The sequence below is a fragment of the Martes martes genome (assembly GCF_963455335.1).
Source record: "Martes martes genome assembly, chromosome: 1".
Classification (NCBI taxonomy): domain Eukaryota; kingdom Metazoa; phylum Chordata; class Mammalia; order Carnivora; family Mustelidae; genus Martes; species Martes martes.
Window position 1 is genome coordinate 202445080 of NC_137888.1, and position 25135 is coordinate 202470214.

The 25135-nt window shown below is 52.3% G+C and overlaps 1 protein-coding gene across 8 annotated transcripts in view; it reads left to right on the forward strand.

Annotated features, from left to right (window-relative positions):
• SUGP2 (SURP and G-patch domain containing 2) overlaps positions 1 to 11131 on the forward strand; it is a 33457-nt gene extending 22326 nt beyond the window's left edge. For 5 of the 8 annotated variants that reach the window (XM_080827799.1, XM_080827802.1, XM_080827804.1 and 2 more), the window contains 5 exons: positions 2068 to 2591; positions 4339 to 4400; positions 7487 to 7623; positions 8319 to 8439; positions 10859 to 11131. In XM_080827799.1, the coding sequence (XP_080683925.1) occupies positions 2068 to 2591; positions 4339 to 4400; positions 7487 to 7623; positions 8319 to 8439 (844 nt within the window). In that variant the 3' untranslated portion in view covers positions 10859 to 11131. Of the gene's footprint in view, positions 1 to 2067; positions 2592 to 4338; positions 4401 to 7486; positions 7882 to 8318; positions 8440 to 10858 lie in introns of those variants that run through there. The other 3 variants (XM_080827798.1, XM_080827801.1, XM_080827800.1) reach the window with 1 other exon arrangement.
• Positions 11132 to 25135: the final 14004 nt, after the last annotated feature.

Consider the following 25135-nt stretch of genomic DNA (forward strand, 5'->3'; position numbering starts at 1 on the left):
GCGCAGCTGGACCAGTGGTTTCCCCACTGCCTGTTGATGGCACGGAGATGTTTCCAGTCTGGGTCGGTTACAGATAAAGCACCTGTGAGCAGCTGTGCATAAGGTCTTTATTTTTCTCCAGGAAATACCAAGGAAAGGCTGGCTCCATGATGGGTCTGTGGTTAACTTCTGAAGAAACTTCCAAGCTGCCTTTCCGAGGAGTGGCACCATTTTGCATTTCCAGCAGCCTGGACGAGAGCTCTGGTTCCTCCCCGTCCTTGCCAGCACTTGCTCATGTCAGCTTTGTCATGTTAGCGTCCCAGCGCGGGGAGATGGGGTTGCACTGTGGTTCTCATTTCTCCAAGGACTAGCCGTGCTGAGTGTCCTCAGGTGTCCTTGTGTGTTTTCTATACTTAAGTGTCTGGATCTTCGCTCCATCTTTTGATTGGATTGTTTTTTTACTTATTAATCGGTTTTGAGGGTTCACTATACATCCTTTATCGGAGTCCTTTATCAGGTGTATGATTTGCAGATATTTTCTCCTGGTCTATGACTTGTTTTCTCATTCTAGCTGCCTTTTGGAGGGCTCAAGTTCTTAATCTTTGCCCTTCTTTCTGTTGGTTTTTTTGGACTTTTTCTTTCTCAGTGTTTTAATAAAGATCTTTATTTTGGGGGTGCCTGAGCAGCTCAGTCGGAAGGGCATACAGCTCTTGATCTTGGGGTTAGGAGTTCAAGCCCCCACGTTGGGTATAGAGATTACGTAGTTTATTTTATTTTATTTTATTTTTTAAAAGATTTTATTTATTTATTTGACAGAAATCACAAGTAGGCAGAGAGGCAGGCAGAGAGAGAGAGGAGGAAGCAGGCTCCCTGCTGAGCAGAGAGCCCGATGCGGAACTGGATCCCAGGACCCTGGGATCATGACCTGAACCGAAGGCAGAGGCTTTAACCCACTGAGCCATTCAGGCACCCTATTTTATTTTTTTTTAAGATTTTATTTATTTATTTGACAGAGAGGGATCACAAGTAAGCAGAGAGGCAGGCAGAGAGGGAGGGAAGCAGGCTCCCTGCTGAGCAGAAAGCCCAATGTGGGGCTTGATCCCAGGACCCTGAGATCATGACCCAAGCCAAAGACAGAGGCTTAACCCACTGAGCCATGTAGTTTATTTTTAAGCCATCTCTGTGCCTGACTTCAGATACCATGTTTCTGGCCTTTGTGTTGGTGTTTTCTGTCCGTGCGTCCAAGGACTGGTACCACACTGCTGTAACTGTAGGGGCCTCATACACTATAATATCTGTAAGGCCAGAACCCTTCACTGATTTTATTCAGAGTTCTCCCAGATACCCTTACAGATTTTTTTTTTCCTCTGTGAAGTCTAGAATCATGTTCAGATGCAGGAAAAAAAATGAGGCATTTATTGAGATAGATTTATGTATTGATACTTTGATCAGGGAAGAATTGACATCATTATGAGCTTGAGTTGTTCTAGTCAAGAACAAGGGTTTCTTTCCTTGGGTCCAAGTGTATTTGTGTCCTCATGCATGTTTTCAGTTTCTCACACTAGCTGCAGCCCTGGTTCAAGGTGTCCGGGGGACCCAGAGGCTCAGAAAGGCAGTATTGCCACCACGTTGACGCAGCTTCACTGTAGAATGAGGGGCAGGAGTGATGTGCCTTCCTCTGTCCTACCTGGCAGTGTGAAAGGAACTGGACAGTCGCAGAGAGTGCATGGAAGTCCCAGAGTAGCTGGTGACAGACTAGAAGGGGATAAGGAGAGGGCCAGGTTGGATCTCTGACTACAGTGCTAGAGCGTTTTCCAGCACATTCCTTGGTCATTCCTGCATACCGTGTTCCTCCCCCTCCCTCCCCTGAAAAGCAATGAGGCCTCTTAACTTTGCTCAGTTACCACCAGTCCTCAGATCTCTATCTCCTTGTGTAGCTGCACCATCAACTGTAGTTGGTAGAAAGGGGTTAGGTTATTTGTTCCCTGGTCCCACTCCCAGCTTTGCTGGATCTCTTCCGGACAGTTTAGTAAATATGAATGTCCAGAGGTCACTCTGATTAACCAGTGCCCTTCATCCTTGTCCCAGGTTTCTCCATGACCAAAATAGTTCAGCCTTCAAATTCTATCGAAAGAAAGTATTTGAACTATGCCCGTCGATTTGTTTTACATCGTCTCCACTGAACCTCCACACTGGTGAGGGCGCGGATTCTCAGGAAGGCCCCCTTGATCCCATGGAAGGGGAAGGAGAGTTCGAAGATGAGCCCCCTCAGCACGAGGCTGAGCTGGAAAGCCCAGAGGTGATGCCTGAGGAGGAGGAGGATGACGAGGAGGAGGAGGAGGACGACGAGGAGGAGGGGGGTGAAGAGGTCTCCACTCCTAGAGGGTCCTCCAGGTCCGCAGGAGGGGTGGCCAAGTCGGAGGGCTCTGAGGGCAGCCCCCCCACCGATGGCCTCCCGAGCGAGGCGGCTGAAGATGGCCCAGCTGGGGCACCTGCGCTGTCCCAGGCCTCCTCGGGGGCCTGCTTCCCCCGGAAGAGGGTCAGCAGCAAGTCCCTGAAGGTCGGCATGATCCCAGCTCCCAAGAGGCTGTGTCTCATCCAGGAGCCCAAAGGTGAGTGCCAGGTCATCGTCCCATTTGCCCTACCATGGCCTTCCGGTCAGCGCCTCAGGAGGAGCCGTGCTGCTCAGTGGTGACCAGGAAAAGTTGTGGAGACCAGGTGACGTCGCCTGACAGTATGGAAGAATTTACTGGCCTTTAGCCCAGGCTTTTAGCCACAAGATGACCAGCCGGTCCCTGTCTCCCTTCCCGCCTCTAATTACACCTGCCAGCCTGGACATTATCTCCCCAAACCCCCCAGGGCTAACGGAACATGAAATTCTTTGGTCTTGTGTTTTTAACCTAAAATAATTGTAGTGTTTTTGCATACCACTCCGAAATGTTCCTGCGAAGCTTCGCGTTGCCAGCTGGTGTAGGGCCGGCAGTCCGAGGACGTGCTGCTATGTTGGTGCAGCGGCCGTGTGTCAGCATTAGAGGCTGCTCAGTGTTTCCAGGATTGCTCACAGTCCAGGGGAGGAGCCCTGGCTGTGAAGGGCACAGGCCTTGGTCATGTCAGCTGTTTCCTGACCTTGGGGAGTACCCAGCCTTCTGAGTCCCTGGACGGCCCAGGGCGCTGACGTTTGCTTAGTGATGATGAGGAAGGAGGGCACAGGTGGGGCTGGTCTTGGGCAGGGTTAGTGGGAGCCTTGTGCCTTGTGCTCTGCTGCCTGGGCCACGGGAGGTCATCTGCTCTTCTTCTGTGGGGAGGGTTAAGATTCTTGAGGTACCGTTTAATAGCAGTAACACACATCCTTCTTAAGGGCACAGTCTGAGGAGTTTGGGCAATCATGTACAGCCAGGAATTCCTCCAGCACGGTGGAGCTGGAGCCTTTCTCCAGAAATGTCTGTCTCTCTCTGTGGTCCCCTCCCCATTTTCTGGCCTTGTGGTCGTGCCTTTTCTGGACTGTCAGCAGGCAGAATGGGATCGTGTGCGACCTTCTGATGGACCGGCCCTGGCCCTCATTATTCCTCGTGCCCCCCACCCTTCCAGGTGTCATCACAAACGCAGGCCTGGGCTCTGCTTGCTGCCGTACCTTCCTGGGAGGTGGTTGTGGCAAACGGTGCCCCGTCTTGTGTCACCTCTGTGCTCACTGTCACACTTACTCCCAAGAGCATCAGTTCAGTTTCTCCTGCTGACAGAATACTCCTGTGGTTTGTGTTTGGAAACTTTGGCGCTACCACGGATTGCCAGCTGTTCTACCCAATTCAGACGTCCTTCAGAACTTCCTGCTGCTGGCAGCCTCTCCGAACGCCTTAGGTCCCTCATGGGGAAAAGTGGAGCTCTTTCTGTTTCGGAAGCTCTCAGTTCCTTGGGTGGTTGATGAGAAAAAACCCAGCCCTGCTGATCTCTCCTTCATCAAAAATAAGGCTATAATGTGATTCAGCACTCTGTATGAGAAGCACGGTTGTTTTGTACTGGAAAGTTCTATGTGGACTTTAAGTCTTTATCTGCGGAACAGTTGCAGAGACTCTAGGAGGGCGGGAGACTGCGAATAATTTATTTGTTGAAGCAAAACGTGTTCTTACAGTCATGGAAAGTGGCCCGTGCATCGAACCCTTCATCATACACACGGGAAGTCCTGTATTAAAGTAGACTCTTCCCCATCGAGCAGCCCTCACTGGGGCCGGTGTATTCCTGCCTTTGTGCTCCTGGTGCCCATGATTCCTGAGAGGCAGCCCTGCAGGCCGCGGTGCGGGTGGTGCTGAGAGATGCAGAGAAATTGACATGTGTGTGTACGGGTATGTTTCTCGTGTCTTCCAGTTCATGAACCAGTTCGAATCGCCTACGACAGACCTCGGGGTCGGCCCGTGTCCAAAAAGAAGGTGAGCATGACCGAGTTCTCACACATGCCGTAGTCAGTTGGGATTTGCCGGAGTTTTAAAGGACACTGTGGCTTGTAACTAAGAAACACTGGTACTTTAGACCGCACGATGTACAAAGCATAACAAATAGCCTTTTTTCTCAGGGATTTCTTGAAACTGTTTTGTGTTGCTGGAAGCATAGGTGGGTAGTAGTGTGTTTATTTAACCAATAGGCAAGGCCTGATACACGCAGTGTGTTGGGAGAGATGAACAAGGTAACGTCCTGGCCCTTAAGGTTTGGATTTAGCGGACTGTAAATGTAGCTATAGAGCTCGCCGATTGGCTAGAAGCCAAGACATTGTGTGGATGGGTGTGTGCACACACGTGTGCAGTAACTGGCAGACCCTGCCCATGTGCCAGGCCCCGTCTGCCACCTGGAGGCAGCAGCAAGCAGGGCCAACAGGGACAGGAATGTGTGAGACTCTTGTGGCCCATGTGCTGGAAGCAGGTCTAAGGGAACTAGGGAATAATGTGGGGTTGGGGGTGCCATTTATTCAAGGAGGCCTGGGAGAGGCCCGAGGGTGGTCTTGTGTCAACAGGTAGCCCTTTGTGGCACCTACATGGGGTGGGGAGGTGAGGAAATAAAGGCAGTGAGGCCCCAGGTCATAGAAGGCCCGTAGACAGATGTCAGCAGTGAGGCTTCCTCTCTGGGGGAGGCCCTCGGGGACCCATAGTGGTAGTTTAAGGGGAAGGCATGGCCGCTGCGGCTGCTGTGCTGAGAGCAGCCTGTCAGCAGAGGGCTGGGGAGAGCCAGGAGCCGGGAGGGTGAAGACACAGTCAGTGGGACTTGCCGATGGATTGCATGTGGAATAGCCAAAGCCCCGCATGCAGGACGCCTCCGTGGCTGTCTACTCGGACAGCTCGGAGTTCGGAGCTGCCACTGTCTGAAATGGAGAGACCCGGGGTGGGGGTGGAGGGCAGGTCTTCAGGGAGATAGGGTGCACTCCAGACAGCTAGGTGCATACATGGGGGCAGGTAAGGCTGGCCAAGGTCACCTAGGACATATGTGGGCACATCCCAGGTCCTTAGAGGTCAGGGAGATGAGCCGGGAACCAGGTGAGGTCTCTGCGGCTGTGGGGTGGTCAGGAAAGCCTGTGTGGTGGACACCTATTCGAGAGCTCTGTCGGTCTCAGCAGCCAGAGGCGGCGTCGGTGAACAGCAGGGAGGGGGGACTTTCCTGGGCCCAAAGCTCGTGGTCCTAACTGATGTGCTCAGTTTGAATTGGTGCTCACCCCCGGCTGCGCATCCGGTGGTCTGGATGAGGGGGCACCTGGGCTCGGGCTCCGCCTGGCCCCCTGATCTCAGCATGTGGTTCCCAAGTCTCCATTTGTACATCTGTGACTTGGTTCAGAGGGGCTTTATGGGTGAAACGAAATGCATGTTAACTGGCTGTGCAGCCGAGGCCTGCGAGCTTCAGTCTCTCCGTGGGCCAAGAGCTTCTAGCTTGCTCCATCTGAGCCACTTTCCCGGAGGGGTGCGGATCTGCCCTTAGGGGACCTGTGGCCGGCCTTTCCCTTGCCTTACCCACCATCTTGTCCTCCCATACTTGTTCCTGCTCAGACCCTCAGACTCTCACCATTACCCCCAGCACCAGCTGATCAGGATAGAGGAGCCCTTTCCCCATGTGGCCTTCTCAGCCTACCCAGGCTGTCCTCGGTGTTAAGTAAATGTTTTTAAAAATAGGCTCAGGTGGTAGGGACAGTGTATACTTATGAATATTCATGAGTAAATGAAAACATTTTCTTTTTTTTTTATTAAGATTTTACTTATTTATCTGGCAGAGAGAGAACACACGTGCATAAACAAGGGAAGCGGCAGGTGGAGGGAAAGGGAGAAGCAGGCCCCCTGCTGAGCAGGGAGCCCGATGTGGGGCTCGATCCCAGGATCAGGACCTGAGCTAAAGGCAGATGCTTGACTAACTGAGCCATCCAGGCACCCCATAAACGGAAATATTTTCTTTTTTTTTTTTTAAGATTTTATTTATTTATTTGACAGATAGAGATCGCAAGTAGGCAGAGAGGCAGGCAGAGAGAGAGGAGGAAGCAGGCTCCCCGCTGAGCAGAGAGCCCGATGTGGGGCTCAATCCCAGAACCCTGGGATCATGACCTGAGCCGAAGGCAGAGGCTTTAACCCACTGAGCCACGCAGGTGCCCCCCGCCTGCCTGAGGCCTTTTAACCTGTCTTCCCACAGCTGGCTCTGGCGCCCATGTTTTATCCAGGGCTTCTTGCTCCTCTACTTGTAGGGTCTTTCCCAAGCCCCATTCCTTCCAGCTTTCCCAGCTCTCAGTGAGGTCTGCTTTGTGTTAGACATGGATCCCAGAGTCCCAGTAAAGCCCAGTCTCTGCCCCTGGGGAGCTTCCAGACCTGGGATGGGGCAGCTGGACAGATGAACAAGTCATTCAGGTTTGCTGAGCAATGTCTGAGGGCGACAGGAGAGGTTTCCAGGATAGGGTCACTGCTCAAGTTTTGGAAGCCCATAGGCATGTTCCAAACGGGGTGGGGGAGTAGGGAGGACCCTGTGAGCCACTTTTTCACATAGAGTCTCTCTACAGCAGGTTCATGGTCTGTTCGGCCCCCTCCTGCCTCAGCCCTGCCTACCCTCTGACTCCTATACACCAGGGGCCTTGCTGCCTCAAACCTCTGCTCTGGTTACCCCCAGCGTGGGGCTATACCCTGTGGTCATCACCACCACTTAGGGCTCTTCCTGCCAACCCCTTGGCCCCAAGACCCTCCAGCCCCTCGGGGTTTTCCTCATGGTCTTAGCACCCCAGTGCTAGTGGTCACACTGGGGCCTGAGAGGCTGGTCTGGCTGGGTTCTGTGGGGGCACCTCTTACTCTTCACTTTTAGAAGCCCCAGCCCACCCAGGGAGCGTTGCTGGGAAGTGGGAAGCGGCCCGTGGCTTCATCCCAGTGTCTCCCAGTGTCTGTGGAATCAGAGTCAGTTGCAGCGGGGGAGGGGGTGCTGGACTGTGCCAGGTGCAGCACAAGCAGACCCTTGCTCCGGGCGCTTTGCGCAGACCACTTGCTATACCCTTATCTCTCCTCAGAAACCCAAGGACTTTGACTTCGCGCAGCAGAAGCTGACTGACAAGAACCTGGGGTTCCAGATGCTGCAGAAGATGGGCTGGAAGGAGGGCCACGGCCTGGGCTCCTGTGGGAAGGGCATCAGGGAGCCCGTCAGCGTGTACGCAGCAGGCGCTTGGGGCCAGGGATGGGGTGGGCAGCGTGCTTGGAGAGAAGAGGCTTTCTCTGGGATTCTGGTCCTGAGTCTTTTGATCCGCAGCCTGATTTCTTGGCTCCCCTCATGTTAAACATGGCTTCAAACTGGCAGGGTTTTTTCCCTGACAAAGGGAGTCTTCGGATGAGGTGAGCAGCAGATAATTTACAGATACAGGTGTTCCTGCAGGCTCCTTGCTGCACTTACACAGATGAGTTAAATGGTTTCTTGGCCCCTGGCATTTCAGCCACATTTCTTATTATTAGAAAAGCTCAGTGGTAATTCTAGGTAGTTAGAATAAAAACCACTTTGCTTTTTCCGGGAACCCACAAGCCAGCTAGCCAGGGTGGGAGAAGATGGCCTAGAGTTTTTTAGGCCCCATTAATATCCAGCAGGGATTTCATTTAAAACTGAGCTTACCACCTGCTGGGGGAGGCTTTCTGCTGTAATCAGGCTTCTGAGCACGCCCCTCAGAAAGTCCGCACACCCGCGCAGGTGAGTACCCTTGTTCCTCGCGGTGACTCGTGTCTTCACTTTCCCTCTCCTTTTCCCTGTTGTGTGTCCCACATGCCTCCATCCACTCTGACTCCTTGTGCCATTTCCAGTCCCCTGGTGGCCAGGCTCTGTGCTTGGGTGTGGCTAACTCTCCGTTTTGCTCCTAGGGGAACTGCGTCGGAAGGGGAGGGGTTAGGTGCCGACGGGCAGGAGCACAAGGAAGACACATTTGACGTGTTCCGTCAGAGGATGATGCAGATGTACAGACACAAACGGGCCAACAAATAGGTATGTGTGGGAGCTGGTGCATGGGGCGTTCCGCCCAAGCTGACGTGCTGGTACGTAGAGGCGGTTCCTCCCCCAAAACCAAACAGGAAACCACGCATGCACGCACGCACGTGCACGAAAACATTCTGTGAGGGTAACAAGAAGTGTTTGGATATGGACGTGTCCCACCTCTCCCCTTCCAGGTTTGGTTGAAGGCGCGAGCCCCACGCTCACATGTGTGCAGCCCGCCAGCGGGCCTTGGGAGGGGCCTGGTGTCCCTCGAGTGTGAGGGCGATCTGGAAACCGGCGCTGCACCGGCCAGCTGCTTTGCCACATTCCTTTTCTGAGCATCTTCAAATCCTTTTCCTTCTCAAGGGCCTTGGGCCCATATAAACATTCCCTTCTTTCTCTTCTCTTCTTAGTAGCCTTCCCACCCGTCATTTCCAACTCAGTTATGAACAAAATCATTCTCTCCCTGAATAGATGAAACCATTGGTGAGACAAATAAGGCTCGAAGCAGCAGTTACTCTTAAAGCACCACCTCTGCCCGGATCTGCCCTGGAGCCAGTGGCCAAGTAGGTCTGGTGCGTCCACGAGAGACGAGCGCCTCTGCAGCTCTGGTGTGGAGGTCCTGCTGGCTTTTCTTCTTAAAAGAGAGTGCACCTCTTCGATCTGCTTTTGCCTTTCCCCCCTTCCAAATGCTTGCGGCAGCCAGTCCCCTGCAAGTCTTCCTGGCTCCCGCCACAGAAGGTGGTGCTGCCTTTGGAAGCACCGGTCCCTTGTTCGTGCTCCAGCTCTGGCTCTGGTCGGGTCTCCCGTCGCAGGGCGCCTTGTTCTCTGAGGTGCTCTCTTTGCAAACTTGGTGCCAAAATGATGACAGATGGTGGCTTTTTGTTGCTTCTAGGCTGTAAATAGGGGCTGTAATCTGGTATTAGCGGAGTCCGCTCTGGCACACAGCCTGCGGGCTGGGGCTCCGGAGCTTTCCGAGAAGCGGAGATGCTGGATTCCACAAGAGCGTGACTGATGGAGGCTCGGCTTTTACTTGCCTCCCGAGAGACAGAGTGGAAGTTGAGCGACAGGATAACAGCTGTATTTGATGGGGAGTAATCATGATGTTGATGAAACTTCCCTCGAATTCGCTTATCTCCCTAGAATCCACAAACTGCAGTTTGCTTTTTTGAAAAACCACATATGGAGTCTCTTCTGCGAAGGGGTGGGGGTGTGAACTCTTCAGGAAGCTTCGTTTCTGGCATGCGCCGCAGGGCAAAGAATTGTGTTGTCAGGGCCCTTGTACAGAACAGAAAGCGTCCTCGTCCTCGTGGGGCGGGCTCGCAGCTGCTCGCTATTTCTAGGCGCGTGATCACCGCCCTTCCCTCTTCTCCCGGCGCGCGCTCCTTGCAGCTACGTGCGAGGTTCTCGGGCTGCGGGGCTCTCAAGCCTTTCTCGTAAAGCAGCAGCGTGGAAGCTTTAAATGCGTGCTCGGATCTGGGAACCTTGGGATCCTGCTGACTCTGCAAGCTGGGGGGAACAGAGGGGCACAGCTGTGAGTTGCCATGTCGGCCCATCTTCCGTTTCTTAAAGTCTTAGGCCTCGCCTCTAGGCCCGGGCTCCTCAGGCTCCGTCTTGACGGGCCCACCCCCCCCCCACCCCCGTCGCAGGCCTGTGCTGTGTCTCTTTGCATCAGGTGCGGCCTCCAGGCTCTCCTTGCTTCTGGCTGCTCTGTTGCGTGGGCCCCTGGCAGATCTTTATGGCCGGGGAGATGACGAGGCTCCTTGGCACAGTTGAAGCAGCCTGCAGGGTGGGGGGACCACAGCTGTAGGGGTTCATCTCCTTTCTTTCCTCATCCTTCCGGTAGCTTTCCTTGTTGGCCGTGGGTGGAGCACGTGGATGGAACTCTGAGAACAGGGCCTTGGTCCTCTCTGGCCTTTCACAGAGCGCCCGTTGGCCCCGAGCAAGACGTGGACTCCCCAGATAGGTTCTGGCTCTTTCTCTGCAGCATAGATAGCTCTGCCCATCATCTTCACTCTGTGCTAGTATCTTCGCTCTTGGTTGACTCCGCTTTTATCTGTAAGTAAAAAAGGGGTTCCCAGGCTATAAGCCCTGTCCCTTCAGTCTCCTGCCACTCTTCCTCCTGGGGACATCCCGCTTTGAGCTGACCCTGGGAGCCTTTGGCAAACGTCAAAGGGAACACCTTCTTGATCCTGGAATGTCCTCTGAGCACTCAGGTGATGCTTTTCCTGGGGGGTGGCGTCCTGGGAGCCGGGACGGAGCCTGATGATGTGTCCTCATGCCAGCTGTTGGCTAGGGACCAGGGCACACACGCCCTCGGCACTCGCCCTCGCCCTCTCTGGCAGGGGCTGCTTGCAGGGAGTGTGTGTGCGAGTGCGATGTGCGGTTGTGTAGCCTTGTCAAAGTCACAGTGTCTTTTCTGTCATTCTAGTTCCAGGGTCTCTTCCATGAGGACGACAGGCATCCGGAAAGTGCTAACTCACCACTTTGGGTGCTTACTGTCTCTGGCTTGTTTCCATCACTGGAAATCATATAGAGAATTTTAGCGTTTTTGGTCCTTGGTAAAACCTAGAAGACATTTGTGATGTTACAAAACGGAAGTTTTTTGGTTTGTTTTTCTTTTCTTTTTTTCTTTTTTTTAATCTAAGAAGTTGTGAATGTTGTTAATCATTTAGCAGTTGCAATAAATGTAGAGGAAACCCAATTTTCCGTGGTCTCTGGTGATGTGTTTTGAAAACGTGGTGGGTCGGGGACCACGTGACAGATACTGACGTACCTGCAGGGAAGCAGGTTGGACACGCCGCGACCTCCTAGGCGCGTCCTCTGCCCGCCGGAGCCTCTCTGCCAGCTCGCCCCCACTGGCGGGCCTGTTGAGTTGTTGGGAAAGCCCGGAGTGTGCCAGAGAGCAGGTAGGGACCAGGGCTAACCATAGGGCATGGGCATGTCCTCTTCTGAGTGGGGGATTACTGCTGGGTATGAAACCCACCTTCGAGAGTGTTGGGGATACCTGCCCTACTGCCCCCTTCAAGGCTTCACCTGCTCCCAGGGTCAGGGCTCCAGCTGTCAGGTGTTCAACCGGTGCTACTGTTCAGGCTTCCCCCTGACCAAAGAGGCCTGCCTACGGGGCATCTTCTCAGCTCCCTGCTGTTCCTGAGGGCTGCGACTCTGTGTCTGACTCCCCCACCGACAGCTTCTGGCCCTGTGGGGAAGGTCTGAGGGCAGAGGCTGCATCAGGCACAAACCAGACCTGCAGGGGCCTCCCCCTGAGGGCAGACTGACGTGTGGGAGCCAGGCTGCTGTTGGACCCAGGGCAGAGGGGGCCCAGGAAGGGGCCAGTTAGGGCTGGATGAAACAGAGCCCCCTAGGAGCTGATGTGGAAACCCAGGTGCCCCTTACCTTACTGTGTCCTGGAGAACGTCCTTCTCTTGCCTTCATCTTTTTTTTTTTTTTTTTTTTTTTAGATTTTATTTATTTATTTATTTGGCAGAGAGGGATCACAAGTAGGCAGAGAGGCAGGGAGAGAGAGAGGGAAGCAGGCTCCCTGCTGAGCAGAGAGCCCGATGCGAGGCTCGATCCCAGGACCCTGAGATCAGGACCTGAGCCGAAGGCAGAGGCTTAACTCACTGAGCCACTCAGGCGCTCCTCTTGCCTTCATCTTGACAAGAGCCCAAGAAGGCAGTGTCTGACCGTGGGCCTCAGTGCCCTCGGTCAGTCCCCCTGAGACGGTCACTCGGACCCCACAGCTGCCCCACCTCATCTCCCACCCCTTCTCAAGAGACCAGACAGAGGGCATGTGCAGAATGGCTCTCCAGCAGCTGCCCCTAACAGGCCAACACCACCTTTTGTCACCTGCCCGGGCTGGTGAAAGTCACTTAGATGAGGACACATGGAGCGAGAGTCTCCAGCCTGGGACACCCATATCTAGGCTTTGACCTCAGGCTTTGTTTCCACTCCGCAGCCTGGGGAGGATTTTCTTCTAGTCTGGCAGGAAGGATTTCCTCTGCTCTCTTGTTGTTCAGAGCTAACTGGGACCTAAATATGCCTTTCTCGGCCCGGAGGGCCCCTCCCCTTTCCTTCTCCTCCCCAGCACCCTTTCCTGGAAGCCTTCGGGGTGCCCCAAGGCTCTGAGAAGAATGTGTAAAGCAGCTTGTGGTTTTAAAGCAGGCTTTTGCTCAGCATGCACCCACATGGGTGTCCATAACGTGGGTGACGCACGCAGACCTGCATGTTCAAGCAACACGTGTACATATTCTTTGCAAACGATGGAAGCAGATACTTGCAGAGTGAGACACAGAAGCTGCCCCCTCACTCCCACATAAACATGAAATATAAATATCAAATAAAAACTTTTTTCAAAATAAGACACCAGGGGCGCCTGGGTGGCTCAGTGGGTTAAAGCCTCTGCCTTTGGCTCAGGTCGTGATCCCAGGGTCCTGGGATCGAGCCCCACATCGGGTTCTCTGCTCAACAGGGAGCCTGCTCCACCCCCCCGCCTGCCTTTCTGTCTACTTGTGAGTTCTCTCTGTCAAATAAATAAATAAAATCTTAAAAAAAAAAAAAAGGGACGCCTGGGTGGCTCAGTTGGTTAAGCAGCTGCCTTCGGCTCAGGTCATGATCCCAGCGTTCCGGGATCGAGTCCCGCATTGGGCTTCTTGCTTGGCGGGGAGCCTGCTTCTCTCTCTGCCTCTGCCTGTGCTCACTCACTCACTCTCCCTCTCTCTCTCTGACAAATAAATAAGTAAAATCTTTAAAAAAAAAAAAAAAAGACGCCAGGTATGCTCCCTGGAGACTTGCGTCCTCATGCGACTGGAGCTCCAGAGTCTAAATAAATAAATCCTTTAAAAAAATTTTTTTCCCCAGAAAATTTACATATATATGTAATGAACTGTTGTTTAAGTTCCCCACCCAGAGGCATTTGAGTTGTTCCCAAACCTTGGCTCCTACATCCCAGCACTCTGTGTGCATAAAGCCCTCGAAATGGCATTTCTGGGACCAAGGGCATGCTCCTGGCATCTCCCCACTTCACTGCCTCCCTCCACGGCATTCCTGTGCTATGCGATTTTGGGGTGACCCCGTGAGCACCCCAGTTTCCCTAACTGTGCCTGCCTCTCCGGGATGTGGGGGGCTATGGTCCCTGGAGGAGGCAGGCTCTGCCCTCAAGGTGGGCTGAACCACAGAGCATGGGCCCTGACCCCTCCAGACCCTGTCCCCATGCTCTGTTCCAGATAGGGACCCAGCTGCCACCCCTCTGTGCTTCCTCCAGATTCCCCCACTCTGAGCCCCTGAACCTTGAGCTTCCTGCGGGTGACCTTGTTTGGCCTGGGCAGAGGGGAGCCTGGGTCCCTCCAGTTCTTGATGTTCCCTTCCATCCAATGGCTGCCTGGTGTCCACCCACGGAGGTGGGTCTCGAAGGTCAGAGATGGGCCAGCAGGGAGGAGGCCACACCAACCCTCCCCACAGCTGGTGAGCAGTAGGACTCTCCGAGCCTTGGTTGCCTTCCTGGAAAATGAGGCCTTGGGCTTGCAGAATGAAAAGCAGTAATCTAGGACCTCTCCCGGAGAGAGGGCTTACTTGGGAGGGGCTGGTCCTGATCTGGAGCCTGTTTCCCCTCCTGGGAGGCAGACCTTGTGCACGAAGATCCCCAAGCCCAGTCACAGTACACCCAGGCCCTGCTCCGCTGCCAGCTGGAGGACGGGGTCACACCCCCAAATTAACCCCCTTTGAGAGAGGAAGGGTTGAGGCCTAGGGTCAGCCAGAGAGGAGTAATGTGGAACTCCCGTGTGTTTGGGGGGCTGAGAGTTGCGGGGTGGAGGGAGGGTGACAGTGCTGGAGCTGGAGCTAGATTCTTGCCTAACTCCCACTCTGCCCACTGCCCCCCACCCCCGCATTGTACACTTGGGGAAACTGAGGCTCAGAAAGAGGAAGAGCCTGGCCCCAGGCTGCACCAGTTCTTCAAAGCCTTCGAAGTCTCCACACCTGCTCCAGCCTCAGTTTCCCTGTGGGTGGGCCTGGCACGGCGTTGCAGCAGGCAGCAACCTTTCCAGCCAGTGGCTGGGACTCAGAGTTTAGCCCCGGAGTTGGGTATCGGTTCCTACGTGTGAATGTCAAGTATTGAGGGGCTCCAAAGCCACCCAGCCGGCCAACATGGCGGGGGGATGCTCTCCCCTGCCCCCAGACCCCACCATGTCTGTGGGGACCTCCACTCAACCTCCAAGGCCCACTTGCCACCCTTCTCTCTCCAAATAGAGCCCTCTGGCTTCCACAGGCCTGTCCCTGACCCCCTGAGCCAAGGGTGCCCAGCTCTGTCATACCCAGGCTGGGGCCGCCTCCACAGGGGACCACATCGAGTGAATGTTCAATGAAAGGACAACAAACAAGTGAACTGTGTCTAAAGTCCCATCCTTACAGAAGGGACCCGCCTTGGGATGCACAGTAAACCCTAGCCACGCCTCACCTTGGGGGTTACGACAACAGGTGACCTTGAGCAAGCTCCGTGCCCTCTGGGACTCCGTTGCCTGCGTCCATAACATTGGATAAGGAAGCGTGAACTAGAGGAGTCAAGGATGCCCCATTAATTGAAAATCCACTTTTTGGGGCACCTGGGTGGCTCAGTGGGTTAAAGTCTCTGCCTTCGGCTCAGGTCATGATCTCAGGTCCTGGGATCAAGACCCACATCGGCTCTCTGGTCAGCAGGGAGCCTGCTTCTCCCTCTCTCTGCCTGCCTCTCTTTCTACTTGTGATCTCTGTCTGTCAAATAAATAAATAAATAAAATCTTAAAAAAAAAAAAAAAGAAAATCCACTTTTCTACAGTATTTCCATCACCATTTAAATATACGGTATTGGACTATATAGAAATAGAAACACAAACTCCAGTCTGTAAATGGTGGTCACGAATTCTGGAAAACTCCACACCCACCTATTAACAGATGTTCCTTTGGGAAGCGGGCTGGGTCGTGGGTAGAATATTCACTCTTTTTTTTTTTAAGATTTTATTTATTTATTTGACAGAGAGAGAGAGATCACAAGTAGGCAGAGAGGCAGGCAGAGAGAGAAGGGGAAGCAGGCTCCCTGCTGAGCAGAAAGCCCAATTTGGGACTTGATCCCAGGACCCTGAGACCATGACCTGAGCCAAAGGCAGAGGCTTAACCCACTGAGCCACCCAGGCGGCCCAAATATTCACTTCACTGCATACGTTTCTGTGTGGTTTGAAGCTTCTGCTTGTATCATTTTAAAATGGCAAGAAAATTAAGGGTCTCAAAATGTGGATGATAAACCCAAACTTGAATTTGCTTTGAGAGTCAAAGGATATCACAGGTATCAACTTCAGAGCCCATAGCACAGACTGTATCCTGTGCCAAATCTCCTGATAGTTCCTGGTCTCCGTGGAGTCCAATCCTCGCATCCAACAGAAGCAGGTCCATTTCTCGATGGAGAAACGGGCCCTGAACAGTCTGACTCCAGACCCCCACTCAACACCAGGATTTCCACTTGGTCGTATCTGGTTTTGAAGCTCCGCACAGACACACACACATTTGCACACACACACAGCCCCATACACACACATGCATGCCCACACCCAAAGATACACGCGTGCCTGGACAAGCTCAAAGACAGGCACCTGCAGACACCGGCAGACGTACTCACAGGTACGCGTGTACTCGCGGTTTACTTCCCACCAAGCCGATGCTCACTGCCCTGGGCACTTGGACATTCCCAGGAATCGAGCTCCTCTCTGAATCGGGGACCAGCCACTTCCTTCAGACCCCAGGAGGGGGACCTCATGAGCTGAGCTTTGCTTCACTCTAGTTTTCTCCAGGGAATTCTCAGGTCACACTTACGGGAGTGCCGCCCGCCCGCCCGCCCTCGGTTCCTGGAGCTCTTAGTCTGGTTGTGAGCAGTGAAGTTTCCGCTTCAGAGATTTCAACATCCACGTCTTGGTGACTTGCTTTTTTTGCCCAGAGGCAGCTCCGAGCAAAGCGGAACTTGAGGTTTGGAATACTATTATCGTCTTTGTCATGCTCCTCCTGCTACAGATAAAGGTCGCAAGCCTCTACCTAAACCCTGTGATGTGCTGGGCGGGCCACAATGGGGGACCTTGGAAAATTCCCTTCACCCCTTAATGCCTCAGTTTTTTCATTTGTAGGATAAGGATATCCCTCCCACCCTGGAGCATCAGCCGAGAAGAATTTCTGTGTAAGGGATTCAGAGGACAGCAATGCAGGCAGCCAATAAATTGCCCGAGAAGAAGTGCCCTCCTGCTGACCACATGCCAGCTAAATGTTCGAACTGCTAACACCCAGCGCTTGCCTGCTTGCCTGCTTGCCTGTGTGGGCAAGGACGACGCCCCCCTCCCTGCTGGGTTCTGTGGGCATTGCCCCAACTTTTTGGTTTCTAATTCATGTAAACATAACATGAAATTAACCATTTTAAAGGGAACAAGTCAGTGGCAGGTAGTACATTCCCCATGTTGTGCAACCAGCAGCCCTGTCCGGTTCTAGAACATTCTGTCCAATCACTCCAAAAGGACACCCTGTGCCCATTAGCCATCACTCTCTATTTCTCCTAACCTCTCCAGCCCCTGGTAATCACTAATCTCCTTCTTAAGTCTATGGATTTGCCTGCTCTGAACATTTCCTATAGATAGAACCACACAACATGTGGGTTTTTTGTGTCTGGCTTCTTTGACTGAGGATGGTGTTTTCAAGTTTCAACCATATCGTGGCGTGTGTCCGAGCTTCATTCCTTTCTCTGGCTGAACAACATTCCGTTGCATGGATGGACCGCATTTTGTTTATCCACTCATCCATTGATGGACATGTGGGCAGTTTCTACTTTTTGACGATCATGAGCAGCACGGCCGTGAACATGGTGTACAAGGATTTGTGTGAACACCTGTTTCCCTTTTTTGGGGTCTATACCCTGGAGTGGAATTTCTGGACCATGAGGTACTTCTGTGTTTTGAGGAAGTGCCAAGCTGTTTTCCACAGGGTTGTACCCCACTCCAGCCTTTGGACCAATCCACCAGAGACAGTGTCTTTAAAAGCCTTATTACAGGGCACCTGGGTGGCTCAGTGGGTTAAAGCTTCTGCCTTTGGCTCAGGTCATGATCCCAGGGTCCTGGGATTCCCCGCATCCGCATCCGGCTCTCTGCTCAGCAGGGAGCCTGCTTCCCCCTCTCTCTCGGCCTGCTTCTCTGCCTACTTGTGATCTCTGTCTGTCAAATAAATAAATAAAATCTTTTTTAAAAAATAAAATAAAAGCCTTATTACAAAAACAAAAAACAACAACAAAAAAAACCAAAAAGCCTTGTTCCTCTCCTTCACAAGGGCAAACCCACTGAGGTCAGCCCGGGGCATGAGGTCTATCCACAGATCTAGAACCCTCACTTGTGCCGGTGGAATCCTAGGGACAAAGCAAAGAAGGGAAGGAAGGGAAAAATGAAGGGAACTTCCGATGTGAAATGGGATGGAGCGCTTAACCAAGAGCATAAATATGGAGATAAAATCCCATTACGAAGTATGATGTGATTTTCTAGAAATTTTGTGCAATGGGGACCTATCCCCTATCTACAAGGAGGCTCAGCTATGTTTGAGCCCCAAGAAGACCAGAAAATGGGGCTTCTAACCTGGGGAAACGGGTAAGGGCGGGGCAGGGGCTCTTCCTGCGCCCCTCCTCCCTCCCCCCTTCCTCCCCCACCACCCCCGCCCCCGCCCCGCCCCCGCTGCATGCCTGTCACGCCATGAAAGCAAGCCTGTGCAGTTTGGAAAGAAAATCCATTGAAGAATATTCAAAGGAAGTAAAAATGACGGAGCACGTGTTGGCAGCAATTGTGGGTCTTTGTTTCGGAGACAGCTGTGCTTTTCTGAGGAAAAAAAGCACCAGATTTGAATGGAGACAGTCTCTTTCCGTGTCAACTGGGTGATGAAGCACTGCTTCCTTTTAGGACCTCAGCCTGCAGGCTGCTGTGAAAGTCTTTCCAGCTTCTCCCTGGCAGAGTCTCTCCGTTGCCTTCCTCCATCTATCTGTTGGTTCACTCACTCACTCACTCTTCATTCATTCATTCATTCATTCATTTGTCACATGTTTGAGGAGCACCTAACCACTGGAACTTTCTGCCGAATGTCTAAAACCACAGTGAAATGGCCAACTGCAGTCAGTGATTTGAAGAAAACATCTGAGGTACAAAGAAAGGGTAGTAATGGGGCCCAGTCTGGGAGGTGACATTTCGTGAGCGATCTGAAGGATGGATAAGAGCATGCCAGGCAGAGGGAATGACATGTGCAAAGGCCCTGAGGTACAAATGAGCCTGGCTGTGGAAAGAGGATAAAGAGGCAAGAGGGAGTCAAGGGTAGGGGGTTTGAGGGTGAGATACAAGTATGTATTTTGTTTTGAGGCAATGGGGAGCCATGGGAGGCTTCAGAGCACAGCAGGGATGGAGCCCTATTTATACATTTTTTGTTGTGGTAAAATTAATGTAATGTAATGTAATGTAATGTAATGTAATGTAATGTAATGTAATATAATATAAAAAAGGTAATGTAAAATTAACCATTTTAAAGCAAACAATCCCACAGCATTTAGTACATTCACAATATTGTACAATTATCACCTCTATGTAGTTCCTCCCCAACATTTTTATCACCCCCAAAAGAACCCTGTGCCCATGAGCCATCACTCCCCATCCTCCTTCCCCCAGGCCCCAGCAACCACTCATCTGCCTTCTGTCTCTATGGTTTGCCTCTTCTGCACATTTCTTACCACTACGATCACACACTATGTGACCTTGCGTGTGTCTGACTTCTTCAATTTATACTTTAAAAAGAACAACTTGGAAGGGCGGGAATGGAAGCAGGCACTGTGCTCTGCCATCCCCACCCCTGGATCCCTGCCCCACTTAGCAACAGCCCCAGGAACTCGGCTGAATGCACCCCCGTTACTTGTTACTTAGTCTCGCCTCCCTCCACCTACCTCACAAACTCCCCGCCCCCCTGTCTGCCTGGGAGCTTTCTTGCAAAATCACTCACCCGCAAATCCTCTCTCTGGCTCTGTGTGATTGGGTGGGGGGATTGCCCTGGGCTGGAATTGATATCCCCAGGGCAGCCCTGACCAGTTGGTATGGGGGTATGGATACCCCTGCAGCCTTCCCCTCAAGCGGGAAGCATTTCCAGACCACCCAGCAGGACAGAGACAAGGCACCCCCTTACTTAGTCTCCCCCCTCCTCCACTGACTTCACAAGCTCCCCGCCCCTGTCTGCCTGGGAGCTTTCTTTGAAAATCACTCACCCGCAAATCCTCTCTCCGGGCTCTGCTCCTAGGGCAGGCCACAGGTGCTGGAGGCCAGGGTGGAGGGTGTCATGTCCTCCAGTCCCCATGTAACAAGCCACTCCTGCCCCAGAGTGGGCCAAGAGAAACAGAGTGGCCGACCCTGTGCGCCAGACAGCTGCTTGGCCAAATGACCCCATGTGTTCACCAGGAAGGATTTTCCAAGCAATTCTGTCGGTGCATGGATGCCCCGGTCTCAACGAAGCCATGTCAGAACAGCCATCGTGTGACCATTGCCCCAGAGCCTGGACCGGAGATGCCCACTCACTCCATCCTTTTGGTCTTCAGTATTCTGGGTGGCTTATTGCAGTGGTCGAGGATGGCTGGGCCCAACCGTGTCCCTCAGAAAACTTTCCAGATCTGAGTAAACAGGAGGCTCGTGGAGCTGGGAGTGTTGTTAATGACATCAGATGTTTTATAACATCAGCCACAGCCCAGGACACTCACCACACATGTTCCTTTCCTCTTAGATGATTGCAACCTGTTTTACAGATCAGGAAACTGAGGCCCGGAGAGGTTGTTTAACATCTTTATCACAGGGTGCCTGGGTGGCTCAGTGGGTTAAGACTCTGCCTTCGGCCCAGGTCATGATCTCAGGGTCCTGGGATCAAGTCCCGCATCGGGGTCTCTGCTTGGCAGGGAGCCTGCTTCCTCCTCTCTCTCTCTCTCTGCCTACTTGTGATCTCTCTGTCAAATAAATAAATAAAAATCTTAAAAAAAAAAAAAAACTTTATCACACCACTAATAAGGGTTCTATCCATGGGAACTTTTTGGCTGCATAAAACCAAAAGGGAACTCATTGGTTAATGGAATTGAAAATGATGGCTTCAGGCTCAGCTGGATCAAGGGACTTAACCAGCCTCACCAGGCAGCATCTTTCTCCATCCCTTGGCTCTGCTGCCCTTGTGTCGGCTCCGTTCCCAGGTGAGATGGCAACCAACAACTCTGGATTGACCCTTATCCACTCAAGCAACATTGCAAAAGCTCTGTTATCTGATAGCTTTGTGGAAGCAGCAGCACTGCATCTTCTGACCCAACCTGGGGCATACGACTGTCTCTGAACCAATCACAGTGACCAAAGGTCCTCAGTAAACCGACTGGCAGGACCTGAGTGACCTAGCTGAGAAGGGAGAAGCCTATACATGCTAAGATGTTGATCCCAGAGGGAACAGCACATACCCTGCGAGTGGGTAGAGCCAGGATCCAAACCCAGGATTCCACCCCGGAGATAGACTCAGCTCAGAAGCAGTTGTCCTAGCACATCCACCCTTGCACACGCCTCCAGCTTCAAAATTGCCCTCATCAGTCCTGGGGAGGACCCCGGGAGTTCCCCACCACCGAACCCCAATACCCACTCTCCCCCTCCTCAATTTCATCTGTAAAATGGGTCATAGGGAGGAAGCATCTTGCACTCAGTGAATGGTCAAAGGCCACGCTGGGGTTGCAGAAAACAAAACCCACATTGAGAGGGCAGGGAAAGGGCTTCTTGGAGTGACGGCGGGATCCACGCTGGGAGAGGCCTCAGCTTCAGGGGTCGGGACTCAGCAGGAAAGGTACAGCGGGTACCAGGCGCTTGGGAGCAGAGGCGGAGCACGTGGCTGCTGGCCCAGCCCTGGGAGGCCAGGCTCTGAAGGCTGCATTCATCTTCCCGGGAAAGGCACAATTCTCTCTTTCCCCTCTGCCCCTCCCGGCCCCCTCCTCCGCCCTACTTTCTTGTTTACCCATTCAGGGCCACGATTTATTTTCGGACCAGAACGTCCGTCCTCCTCACTGTCTGTGGCCACCTGCCAGAGCCATGCACTGGCCACACCAGGAGAAAGGAGGCCAGAAAGAATCTAGCCTGGCTGAGAGGACACAGGGTCTTGGGGAAGGTTCTAGGTCAGGCCTGCCCTTGACCTTCTGTTTATCCTCATAGACAGCAACTAGGGGTGTGTGTGGCCCCAAATTTCTCATTTTGTCACACTCTTAATGACGGAAGAGATTGACATGCTGTTTACAGCACTGTCTTTGTGGTGGACATGAACAACATCATTGGGAATCGGCCTGGATGAGTGAGGTGTGGTTCAGGATGAGTGTGGAAATGTCTCAGTATATTACTCCTTCAGTTCGTGTAGATGAATGAGGATGCACTCATTTTCATTTTCATTATTTCAATTATATTATTTTATTCTTTTTATTAGGTTTGATAAGGCTGAGTTCGTGATCAACCCCCAGCTTCAACTTGGCAAACTCCTATTCATCCTTCAAAACCCAACACGCATATGCCCTCCTCCATCCTTCACACGTCCACGCAAATGCTCCATCTTTCCCCTCTCTATGCTACCACCATCTGTTTATGACTCGCCCCGTTCTAGCACTGTGCCTGGTACACAGTGGATATTCAGTAAATGCAGGGATTTGGGGGAACATTTTTATTTATTTATTTTTATTTTTTTTAAGATTTTATTAATTTATTTGACAGAGAGATCACAAGTAGGCAGAGAGGCAGGCAGAGAGAGAGGAAGGGCTGAGCAGAGAGCCCGATGTGGGGCTCGATCCCAGGACCCTGGGACCACAACCTGAGCAGAAGACAGAGGCCTCAACCCACTGAGCCACCCAGGCGCCCCTGGGGGTACATTTTAAAAAATGGCTTCATTGAGGGGCGCCTGGGTGGCTCAGTGGGTTAAGCCTCCGCCTTCGGCTCAGGTCATGGTCTCAGGGTCCTGGGATCAAGCCCCGCATTGGGCTCTCTGCTCAGCAGGGAGCCTGCTTCCTCCTCTCTCTCGGCCTGCCTCTCTGCCTACTTGGGATCTCTGTCTGTCAACTAAATAAATAAAATCTTAAAAAAAAATAAATAAAAAATAAAAATAGCTTCATTGAGTTACAATTCACATTCCATTTCAATTCATCCATTAAAGTACACAATGGTTTTTAGGCGAATCACAGCTTTGATCAACCATCAACCACATTCAGTTTTAGAAAACTAAATTATCCCCCAGACAAACCCTGCCCCCATTAGCGGTCACTCCCCATCCCTCTCCCCCCACCCCTGGCAGTCACTCATTCACTTTCTGTCTCCATGGATTTGCCTGTTCTGGACATGTCACAGAAAAGGGATTCCCCAACAGGTGGCCTCTTGCGTCTGGCTTCTCTTACTCGGCACAAGGTTTTCAAGGTTCACCCACAAGGTAACGTGTGTCCAAGCTTTGTTCCTTTTTACGACCGAGTATTTCACGGCGTGGTTGGGCCACATTGTGTTCATCTGTTCATCTGTTGGCTTGGGTTAATTTCTACCTTCTGGCTAGTGGGAATAGTGCTGCTATGACCAGGTATGTCCAGGTGTTTGTGTGGACATCTATTTTCACTCATCCCAGCTGTAGACAGAGATCGGTAAGTGTTGACTGGTTATTTTGACCCCTGTTAAACTGTAGTCAGTTGTCACCTGGGTTGGGTAGAGGAGCGATCCAGTTGTGCAGGCTTAGAAATCAGGAATCTGGGCTGCCCGTCCTGACTCATCTGTGAAGGGAGACACGGGGGCCCGAGATTACACCAATTGCCTTGGAGGGACCCCAGGACACCCCCCCCCAACCCAGGCAGAAAGTTGTCAGCCGCTGTAATCACTTCCTCTTGTCTAGATCTCTCCAGAATGAAAATTTTCTAAATCAGTTGGTCCATGTCTCAGCAACCGTTGGGTCTGCAACTCTCTGTGACCCCAGATCAGGCCATGGGGTTTTGGGGGTAGCTGATCTAAGCACCTTCTCCGGGGTTTATTTTGGTCGAGGGTGGCGGGCTGGGTCAGCACCTTGGGGGCAGCCTCTGCCCGGGACTGTGAAACCTGAGGCCTCTAGTGGGTGTCCTTGGCCTGCAGGTATCTTGGGTAGTGTCCGAGGCTGAAAGCCTGGTCTGCGTCCAGCCGGGGAAAGGCCAAGGTAAGTGGCTGAGATCTGCCTCTGGGTGCTCTCTGTTTGTCAAGAGAATGCTGTCTCTGAAAAGCAAGCCGTACTAACCCCCAGTGCCAGGCACCTGAGTGTCTGCATCAGTCAGGGCTCTCTGGAGAGATGGAACCAACATGATATGTGTATATTATACATACGAAGAGGTTCGTTTTAAGGAATTGGCTCTTGTGATTGTGGGAGCTAATAAATCTGATATCTATTTCCAACTTTATTTTATTTCCTCCCTGGAAACTCAGGGGGGATGTCTATGTTGCAGTTTTGAAGAGAATGCCTTTTTCCTTAGAAAACCTCAGCTTTTGCCCTTTTCTCCTTCAACTGATTAGATAAGGCCCACCCAGGCTGTCCCGGAAAATTTCCTTTCCTTAAGGTCAATTGATCAGTTACGTTAACTACATCTAGAAAATGTTTTCACGGTAACATCTCGACTAGTGTTTGACCAAACAGCTTGGCACTATTGCCTGACTAATTTGACACACAAATTTTAACCATCAGTACGCTGTTCCCCTGTTCCTCTACCCCTACACACCACTCCTAGAATGCCATCTCCTCTGAGAAGTCTTCTGTGATGTGCCCCACCACAAAGGAGAGAACACGGAGGTGTGTGACTGGCTGCATCTGGGCAGAGGGGGCCGGAAGGAGAGCGGGCAGGGCAGGCGGGAGGGATGCCTTTGGAGGAGTGGTGGGTATTTCAGCAGAGGCAAGAGCTCCAAGGCCAGTCAAGGAGCCCAGGTGATGGGGATCCCTAATAGGCACTGGAGTGAACAGGGGTCTAGTTAGATATACCAACTATTGCCAAGACTTATCACTGGCTATTACGGGTCTATTAGCATCCTGAGTGGGGAATGGTAGGGGAGCAGGGGTCAGGGCCCAAGTCCAGGCAGGAAATGTCAAGGCCTGGGCCAAGGGCTATGGGGATTGGGGGGGTGCAGATTCAAGAGGTTCTGGGGGGGAGACTGAGTCAGCCTGGGATGTACGAATACAAGTTGCTAAACCATCATTCTGAGCCCTGAGCTGTGGGCACAGTGCCAGAAATACCTCTTTGGGCTGCCCAAGGTCAAGGACCCAACACTGAATGTCCACAGCAGAGGCCCCTCGGACGCTACCCTGCGGTGCAGCGCTATCTTTTTCTATGAGGCTTTCTTACATTTCTACTTGGACAAGAGCACGCAAATCTTTCATCTGCTGCTCTCAAGCACAATCCCTCCCTTTCACAGTTGGGACTAGATTCAAGGTGTTTCCAGATTCTTCTCCTTTTTTTTTTTTTTTTTTTGCAATTTGTTAGCTCTCCCCTAAGGAATGGCAAAAAGCTTAAAAGTCCCATATGGGTAAAGGAGGAGCACTGGGCCATGTCTTAGGGAGTTCAGTCCCTCTCGGGAATATTCTGTCTTTTTGATATTTAGTTGCTCTGTAAGACTGACAAGAACAGGAAAAAACCACACCTTTTTCCAAG